The following is a 9,319-nucleotide window of genomic DNA, read 5'->3' on the forward strand; positions in this document are numbered from 1 at the left end:
CTGGACCCCCGGGTCTGAGGGAGGAGGCTGGGCCTGGACCCCCGGGTCTGAGGGAGGAGGCTGGGCCTGGACTCCTGTTCCCAGGAAGGAAATCTGGGGGAAGTTTGCTCCAGTCAGAGGGAGGAGGACCCCGCGGGCCCAGATCTTCGCCCCAACACGCCCTCTATTAAGTGCGGGCTGGGCCGCCCCGCCCCCTCCCGCCCCAGTTAACCCGGAGCCCGCGGGAGCCCCGGACTCAGTGGCTGGACCCGCAGGACAGATGGAGAAGGCGCGCGAGCTGGACGCCGTGCGGGGCGCTGGGCCGGCGGCGGCGGCGGCGGGGCCCGACAGCTCCCCGGACAGCTCCCCGGAGCCGCCGCCCGCGCCCCCGTCCCCGCCGCCGCCGCCCTCGCCGCCGCCGCCCGCCAGCCCCGAGGCCCCCGGGCCCCCGCGGCCCGAGCCGCCGTCCGAGGCCAGCGCCCGGCAGCTGCTGCTGGAGGAGTGGGGGCCGCCGGGCGGGAGCCTGGCGCTGCCCGCCGGCCTCACCTGGACGCTGCTGCTCCTGCGCCGCCCGCTCTACCGCAACCTGCTGCGCTCGCCCAACCCCGAAGGTGCGGGCCCGCGCGCCCGCCTCTCCCCGCCCGGTCCCCGCCCGGTCCCCCGCCTCTCCCCGGGCTCTGGCGCTCCCTCTGTGCCAGCTTTTCTGGCCTCTGTGACCCCGAGCTCTCCCATTTACCTGGAACCTGCACGCTCTCTGTTTCTGCCTCTCTGTCTCTGTCTCTGTCTCTCTGTCTGTCTCTGTCTCTGTCTCTCTGTCTCTGTCTCTCTGTCTCTGTCTCTCTCTCTGTCGCTCTGTCTCTGTCTCTCTTTCTGTCTCTGTCTGTGTCTCTCTGCCTCTGCTTCTCTGTCTCTGTCTCTGTCCCTCTGTCTCTGCCTCTGTCTGTCTCTGTCTCTGCCTCTGTCTCTGTCTGTCTCTGTCTCTGTCTCTCTGTCTCTGTCTCTCTGTCTCTATCTCTCTGTCTCTCTGTCTCTGTCTGTCTCTGTCTCTCTGTTTCTCTCTGTCTCTGTCTCTGTCTTTCTGCCTCTCTGTCTCTCTGTCTGTCTCTGTCTGTCTGTCTCTCTGTCTCTGTCTCTCTGTCTCTATCTCTCTGTCTCTCTGTCTCTGTCTCTGTCTCTCTGTCTCTGTCTCTCTGTCTCTATCTCTCTGTCTCTCTGTCTCTGTCTCTGTCTCTCTGTTTCTCTGTCTCTGTCTCTGTCTTTCTGCCTCTCTGTCTCTCTGTCTGTCTCTGTCTGTCTGTCTCTCTGTCTCTGTCTCTCTGTCTCTGTCTCTGTCTCTCTCTCTGTCTCTCTGTGGCTCTGTCTCTGTCTCTCTGTCTTTCTGTCTCTGTCTCTGTCTCTCTCTGCCTCTGCTTCTCTGTCTCTGTCTCTGTCCCTCTGTCTCTGCCTCTGTCTGTCTCTGTCTCTGTCTCTCTGTCTCTGTCTCTCTGTCTCTATCTCTCTGTCTCTGTCTCTGTCTCTGTCTCTCTGTTTCTCTCTGTCTCTGTCTCTGTCTCTCTGCCTCTCTGTCTCTCTGTCTGTCTCTGTCTGTCTCTCTGTCTCTATCTCTCTGTCTCTGTCTCTCTGTCTCTGTCTCTGTCTCTCTGTCTCTCTCTCTCTCCCCTCCCCTCTCGAACTCAGAGCTTGGGCACTGTCCCTTAGGCTGCAGCTCTGCCCCTTGAGCCACAGCTCCCCTTCCAGCTTTTCCCTGGGTTCATTGGAGATAAACAGGTTCAAAGTCTTTCCTCCCTGCATTGGCTTTGACCTGTGATGCTCAGATCTCAGCCTCCTGAGTTGGAGCTGGGATGACGGGGGGGGGGGGGGGGGCTGGAGTGAGACGGCACAGCACCCCTGCCTCCCCCCACACATTCTCTGTCCCCTTACCCACCCCAACCCTCACTCCTTCATCCCTGTGGGACTCGTTCCTCGGGCCTCTGATTCCAGCCTCTCCCCCCCACAGCCTGGGGTAAGAGGAAGGGAAGAGGGAGGGGATGGGAGGGGAAGGGGGAGCCTAAGGCTGTGTGCAACGCTGTGGTTTCAGGTATTAACATTTACCAGCCAGCTCCTCCTACTGGCCCCACCCAGCAACCACTGGAGGCCCTGGGTAAGTGCTGGGGTTGTATTGGGGGGTGTGTGTGCATTATTCTTAGGGGACAATGACATTCTAACTATCCCCACCTGCCAGGCAATTTCCATGGATGGTACATTGGATCTGAAAAGCTCCAGCACAATCTCAGGTGAGCAGCAAGGCCCTGGTTGTGTGGGAAATATTTATCTTTCTTCCAATTCTAGTCTGCTGTGTGGCTTGGGGAAACAGACTTAGACTCTCTGGGCCTCTGCCTTCTGCAAAGTTTAGTGAGAAAGAATGATTGCCAAACAGGGAGCATGGGGGGCGGGGGAGGAGTAGAGGAGCACCACCTACTAGGTCCATTAAGTAGCCGTTGACGTTGCTATTGTGATCGTTCCTGACCTCTTCTTCCTCCTCTGGGAGGGAAGGGACACCCAGGCTGCCATTTGTCATCCAGTGAACCCAGCCCTGATAATGCCCGGGGACCAAGAGGCTGGAATTCCGTGGCCCAGTCACACATGCTCTGGTTAGCGTGTTGATTCTGCTACTCTTCACTGTTTAACCCTGGCTGTGCAAGTTCTCATCTTCTGCCTCAGTTTCCCCATCTGTAACCAAAGGTTTAGAGTTCATGGTCCCCGGAGAGGCTCATAGGAGCTGAGATTCTCAGGCATGAACAAGGCACCCAGCATCTGTGTGTGGGTCACCTTGGAGCCCTGATGATCACAGCTGGACCAGACCCCACCTCTGTGTCCCCCCTCCTCTCCCTCTGCAGCTGGACAGTGAAGCAGCAGTGCGTGAACCTCCTGGCGGAGGGCCTGTGGGAGGAGCTGCTGGATGACGAGCAGCCGGATGTCACCGTAATGGACTGGTGCGTGCCCAGCCTGCCCCGCAGCGCCAACCTTGATTACCCAGGGCTGCTTCTGCACTGGGCCTCTAGCGCAGGCCTGGCCACGCCTACAACGCAGCTAGCAACGCCACGCCCACACCACCAGGCCACACCCACATCGATGGCCACGCCATTGCACACGTTGGGAAACCTATCCACAGTGAGCCACGCCCACAGTGACACGCCTATGCCCTGCTACAGCCACGCCCACAAGACCATGCCTGCTACAGGCTCACGCCTGTAATCCTGGCTCCTCTGGAGGCTGAGATCTGAGGATCAGGGTCCAAGGCCAGCTGGGGCAGGAAAGTCCATGAGACTCTTCTCCAATTACCACCAGAAAGTTGGAAGTAACTCTATGGCTCAAAGTGGTAGAGTGCTAGCCTTGAACAAAAGAGTTCAGGGACAGTGCCTAGGCCTTGAGTTCAAGCCCTACAACCAACCCCCCCCCCCAAAAAAAAAATCTGTGGCTTTTGCCCAGTGTTTCCTTCTTTGAATGTCTGGTACCATTTGTGTGTGTGTGTGTGTGTGTGTGTGTGTGTGTTTGGTTTTGATTTGTTGTTGTTGTTTTGCTGCTCCTGGGGCTTGAACTCAGGGCCTGGGTGCTGTCCTTGAGCTCTTTTGCTCAAGGCCAGCATTCTATCACTTTGAGCCACAACTCCACTTCTGGTTTTTTGCTGATTAATTGGTGTATATAAGAGTCTTATGGACTTTCCTGCCTGGACAGGCCTTAAACCTTTTTTTTGGGGGGGGGGTCCGGTCGTGGGGCCTGAACTCTGGGCCTGGGTGCTGTCCCTCAGCTCTTCAGCTCAAGGCTAGCGCTCTACCACTTGAGCCACAGAGCCACTTCTGGCTTTTTTCTTTGTGCTTATGTGGTGCTGAGGAATCTAACGCAGGGCCTCAGGCATGCAAGGCAAGCGCTCTACCACTGAGCCACCTTCCCAGCCCATGGTTCCCTCCTTAGTCTCAAAATGGATTCCTCCTTGCTGTAAGCAGTTATCCCCAGGCGCTCCGAGGATATGTCTGCTCTATGCCCAGCTGGGCCCCATGCAATCCGGTGCCCCCTGGGCTGCCCCCTCCTGCCCCCCCACCTGCGAATCCTCACCTGTCCCAGCATATTTGGTGGTCACTGCTAGTGACACTTGCCCCCCCTCCAATTTATCTCTAGACACGCCCCCCCTAAAGACAAGGTGTTTTACCACCCTGCCCTAAACTGCCAGCCTGGGTAGAGGATTTGAATGGTTCTGAGCCGAGATGGAGGCTGGGAAAGGGGGATAAGGCTGGGATAAGGTGGTTGGGATAAGGGGTGTTGGGGGACATGGTTGACAATGGGACCCCACTTCCAGGTTTGAGGACAGCCGGCTGGACGATTGTGTGTACGAACTGCACGTCTGGCTGCTGGCCGCCGACCGCCGCACGGTCATTGCACAGCACCACGTGGCCCCCCGCACCTTGGGGAGGGGCCCCCCGGGGAACTGGATCCAGGTGAGATGCCCCCGGCCCGGTCCCCTCACTCCAGGACCCTGCAGAGGGAGGGCAGTGGGGTGGGGTCTTCCTAAACCTGCTCTGTCACAGGTGTCACACGTCTTCCGCCAATACGGCCCCGGGGTGAGGTTCGTCCACTTCCTGCACAAGACCAAGAACCGCATAGAGCCCAGGGGCCTCCGCAGGACCAGGGTGACCGACTCCTCCGTGTCTGTGCAGCTCAGGGAGTGATGGGCCTCTCAGGGAGCTGATTGGGCCTCTCAGAGCGGTCTCTGAGCCTCGCCCCACCCTCTTCCTGACCCTTGGCTTTCCGATCTGTCGTTCATGCCAACCTGCTTTGTCAGCTCTTTGCCATTTCAGAATCTCTCTCTCTCTTTTTTTTTGGTCAGTCATGGGGTTGAACTCAGGGCCTAGGTGCTGTCCCTGAGCTCTTTTCACTCAAGGTTAGTGCTCTCCCACTTGGAGCCACACCACCACTTCTGGCTTTCTGGTGGTTTATTGGAGATAAGAGTCTCATGGACTTTCCTGTCCCAGCTGGCTTGGAACTCTGATCTTCAGATCTCAGCCTCCTAGTAGCCAGGATTACAGGCCATGAGTCCCCAGTTTTTGTTTGTTTGTTGAATGCCAGGCCTGGGGCTTGAACTCAGGACCTGGGTACTGTCTCTGAGCTTCTTTGGTCAATGCTAGCACTCCACCAATTGAAGCACAGCTCTACTTCTGACTTTTTGCTCATTAATTGGAAATAAGAGTCTCATGGACTTTCCTGCCCTGGCTAGCTTCCAACCGTGACCCTGGGATCTCAGCCTTGTAAGTAGCAAGGATTACAGTCAGCACTCCAAATCTGATCCCTTCGCCCAACATAATCTTCCCCACTGTCTTCCTGGGCCTTTTCTACTTCCCTGCTGCCAAATCTGGCCTGGTCTTTGGCTTCCCACTTCCCTGACTGTCTAGCTCTGACTCTTTCAGCCCCCTGGGTACAGGCTCCATGCCTGAATTCAGTGTTTGTCAGATAGTAGATGCTCAGGAAGTCACCACCAAGTAAACAAATAAAATGATATGCTCAAAGATGCTTGGCACCCCTGGTCTCTGGTCCTCAGAACCCCCCTCCAGTCCAATCCCATTCTCTATTTCTCCAATCCTTCACCACTGTGGAATTTCCACACCAACACCTGTGTGTGTGTGTGTGTGTGTGTGTGTGTGTGTGTGTGTGTGTGTGTGTGTGAACTGGGACTTAAACTCAGGACCTGGGCACTGTCCCTTAGCTTTTTTTTTAACTCAAGGCTGGCTCTCTATCACTTGAGCCACCGCTGCTTCCCTTCTGGCTTTTTGCTGGCTAATGACAGATAAGAGTCACAGGGACTCGCCTGCCTGGGCTATGTGAACTGGGCAATCCTCAGATCTCAGCCTCCTGAGTAGCTAGCTATGTGAGCCACCACACCTAGCCCTCTGGGTGGGATCTTTATGCATACCTAACTCTCAGTCACAGTCGATGGCTGTGTTCCCAACCCTGGCACTGCCCCGGGTCTAGGCTGACCCAGGTGGCACATCCTGCCATTCCCCCTACACTACACGTTCATGTGTGAACACAGCAGCATGGCAGGCAGAGGCAGGTTCAGTAGGGCTGTATTGTACACAGGCCAGGTGGGGGCAGCAGAGAGCTCCATCCTCCTGGAACTGGGGGTGGGAGAGGCCAAAGGAAGAGGCAGAAGGGGCATTCAGCATGGAGTTGGGTAGAGATGAAGGATCCTCAGTTACACCTGCAAGAAGATGAGAGATTCTCACCAGGTGAAGGGGAAGAGCCAGGCTATAGGTTCAGGGGGTCCTGGCCTGGGAGAGCTTGGGGCTGGGAGGTGGGGGGGGGTGCTTGGTGGTGTTGGTCTAGGAGCTCTGGTATGTACAGGTGGGGCTGGGAAACCCCAGGATTGGGACTAGTTTTGAGGCTGATCTTCGGGAGGCCAGGTGTGGGGGGGAGCATGGATGGCTAGACTAGGTTTGGCCATATAGACCAGGCCTTGAGTTTTGAGGCCGGGGTTGTTTTAAAGTCTGGGATTGTGGCTTGGTGGAAGAGTGCTTGCTTAGCATGCATGAAGCCCTGGGTTCGATTCCTCAGCACTACTGTGTGGCACTGTGGCTCAAATGGTAGAACACTAACCTTGAGCACAGAGAGGCTCAGGAACAGAGCCCAGGCCCTGAGTTCAAGCCCCAGGACTGGCAAAAAGAAAAAAAAAGCCTGGGCCTTGAGTCTGGAGCTGTCAGATGAAAGGGGTCTGGGAGGCTGGGAAGGTGGCTCAGTGGTAGAGCGCTTGCCTTGCATGCCAGAGGCCCTGGGTTTGATTCCTCAGCACCACATAAGCAAAAAGAAAAAAGCCGGAAGTGGCGCTGTGGCTCAAGTGGTAGAGTGTTAGCCTTGAGCTGAAGAGCTGAGGGACAGCGCCCAGGCCCAGAGTTCAGGCCCCATGACTGGACCCACAAAAAGAAAAAAAAAAGAAAGGGGTCTGGGAAGAGAGGTGGTCAGTGAGCTCACCAGGAAGCCTCTGTGGAGGTGCAGCTGTGGGAAGTAGGGGATACAGAAAGAGAGGGAGTCTACTCAGCATACTGGGGGTGCATGTGGCTCCAATCTGGGAACCCCCAGAGGTTGATTGAAGGAAATCAACTGGGGAATGGGGATGAGATCAGAGACAAGAAGGCAGGGTTGGGGGGTACCCTCTGAGATGGGGTCCCCAGGGCTGGCTCTGGGGAAGGGGGAGTGTTCTCACTTGCAGTAGACGCCGGAGATGGCGTTGGACCAGTCACCCAGGATGCCTTTGCGGTACTCCTCCAGGCGAGGGTAGCTGCCCGCCGAGAATTTGCGAGTCTTGCCAGCTTTGCCAGGCAGGGACCACACCGTGAGCTCGCAGCGCTGGCCCACCACCAGCGAGGAGGCCGTGTTGGCCCAGTCCGAGGGCAGGTAGGGTAGGTCGGCGCCCGGCTGCAGCGCCAGCTCGGCGCCCTTGCAGCAGTTCTCGTAGTAAGGGTCGCTCTTGTCGTAGAGCTTGGCGCACGTGCGCGTCCCATCTGGCTGCTTCAGATCGGCGGGCACCGGGCAGGCACCCCGGGCCCGGGGGATGGCGGCCAGGCCCAGGGCCAGCAGCAGTAGGAGGCAAAGCTGCGTCATGGTACCCGACACTGAGAGCCGAGGCTTTGGGATTCAACTTTATGTACCCGACCCGTGAGAAGGGAGAAGCTGCGAGATAAAAGTGGGGCCTCTCCCCCCACCCCGCAGCAAGTTAAGATGTTCTTAACCTTGAAATCTCTTTAATAATTAATTCATGGGGCTGGGAAGGTGGTGCGGTGGTAGAGTGCTTGCCTTGCATGCATGAGGCCCTGGGTTCGATTCCTCAGCACCACATAAGCAGAAAAAGCCAGAAGTGGTGCTGTGGCTCAAGTGGTAGAGCGCTAGCCTTGAGCTGAAGAGTGAGGGACAGCGCCCAGGCCCAGAGTTCAAGACCCACGACCAAAAAAAAAAGAAAAATATTAATTCATTGAGATGTGTGTGTGTGTGTGTGTGTGTGTGTGTGTGTGTGTGTGTGTGTGTGTGTGTGTGTGTTAGGGCTTGAACTCAGGGCCTGGATGCTGTCCTCATGTTTTTTTTTCCTCAAGGCAGGTGTTCTACCACTTGAGCCACACCTCCACTTCCAACTTTTTTTTTGCTGGAGAATTGGAGATTGGAGTCTCACAGACTTTCCTGCCCCCAGGCCTGGCTTTAAACCCCCATCTTCAGATCTCAGCCTTCTGAGTCGCTAGGATGTCAGGCTCAGCTGAGACAGAATTGTGATCCTTAGCTCAGGGAAATATCCTTCTGCCTCTGTCTCCTGAAGAGCAGGGTTTACAGATGTGTGCCACCACACCCGGCTCATATAAACATTGTTTGTATACACGACATAAAATTTTAATACGCAGAATGGAATGAAGATGATACTATAAATATGAACGTACAAGACAGGAAGGACACCACCCATCACCCTGCAGCTGCTTGGTGCACAGGGCTTAGTTTGAGTCCCTGGTCCTGCCCCAGAACTGACCTAGATCCTTCTCTTTCCTTTCTGTTCCATAACCCCTGAAATCTAATCTACACTTGCTGCTTTCCCAGAGCAATCTGTCCACTCCAGAGGCCCAGGGCCCCACTGACTGCTCTCTGACACCCCTAGATGGAAAGAGTCCCCTCTAATCCCATCCACCCCGGAGAGACCCAGGGAGCTTCAGACACATGGCAGGGACAGTCTGGCAGGGACAGAAAGATGAGTCCCAACACATAGCCACTGTCACAAAATCTCCCATGTGGAAAATGCCACACGGTCAGACCACAAGTGAGCATGTGTGTGTGCATATGTATGCACACACACACACACACACACACACACACACACACACACACACACAGAGTCCTCAGCACTCATACCCCAGAATCCACCTTCCAGTTGTTTCACATGCACGGCACACATAGTAGGACCATCACCATCTCATTACACACTCTTCTTGAAATGGAAGCAGGTCCCGTCCTTGAGGAAGGCAGACAGTAAGTCAATAACTATAACTCAAAGCCTGAAGGCTGTGGGAAAAACGGCAGCTTGGGTTTATTTTTTTCTCTCTCTCTCCCCAATCTCTCTATTTCAACTCATATACAAATTCTGTTTTTCAGAATGTTTCACCTTTGATTTGACATTTTCCAAGAGATCGGAGAAAAGGAGATGTTGAGCCTGGGTGTCTAGTGGCTCATGTCTGTAATCCCAGCTACTCAGGAGGCTGAGATCTCAGGGTTGTGGTTCAAAGACCATCCAGGCAGGAAAGATCGGGAGACTCTTATCTCCAATGAAACAACAAAAAAGTAA

General features: G+C 55.7%; 2 protein-coding genes across 2 annotated transcripts; one reads left to right on the forward strand and one right to left on the reverse strand.

Moving 5' to 3' along the window:
* The first annotated feature begins 259 nt into the window (after window positions 1–259).
* Window positions 260–5,496, forward strand: LOC138811406 (F-box only protein 50-like). Its single transcript, XM_069999150.1, has 6 exons — window positions 260–590; window positions 2,057–2,119; window positions 2,201–2,252; window positions 2,856–2,951; window positions 4,313–4,451; window positions 4,542–5,496. The coding sequence occupies exons 1-6, from the start codon at window positions 260–262 to the stop codon at window positions 4,680–4,682; spliced, it is 822 nt and encodes a 273-aa protein (XP_069855251.1). The 3' UTR covers window positions 4,683–5,496.
* Window positions 5,497–6,077: 581 nt separating this feature from the next.
* Window positions 6,078–7,605, reverse strand: LOC138811610 (syncollin-like). Its single transcript, XM_069999331.1, has 2 exons — window positions 7,208–7,605; window positions 6,078–6,208 (listed from the first exon to the last, which is right to left on the reverse strand). The coding sequence occupies exons 1-2, from the start codon at window positions 7,603–7,605 to the stop codon at window positions 6,199–6,201; spliced, it is 408 nt and encodes a 135-aa protein (XP_069855432.1). The 3' UTR covers window positions 6,078–6,198.
* Between the last annotated feature and the right edge of the window lie 1,714 nt (window positions 7,606–9,319).

The sequence above is a fragment of the Dipodomys merriami genome, unplaced genomic scaffold, assembly GCF_024711535.1.
Source record: "Dipodomys merriami isolate MVZ:Mamm:240054 unplaced genomic scaffold, mDipMer1.0.p SCAF_106, whole genome shotgun sequence".
NCBI classification, from domain to species: domain Eukaryota; kingdom Metazoa; phylum Chordata; class Mammalia; order Rodentia; family Heteromyidae; genus Dipodomys; species Dipodomys merriami.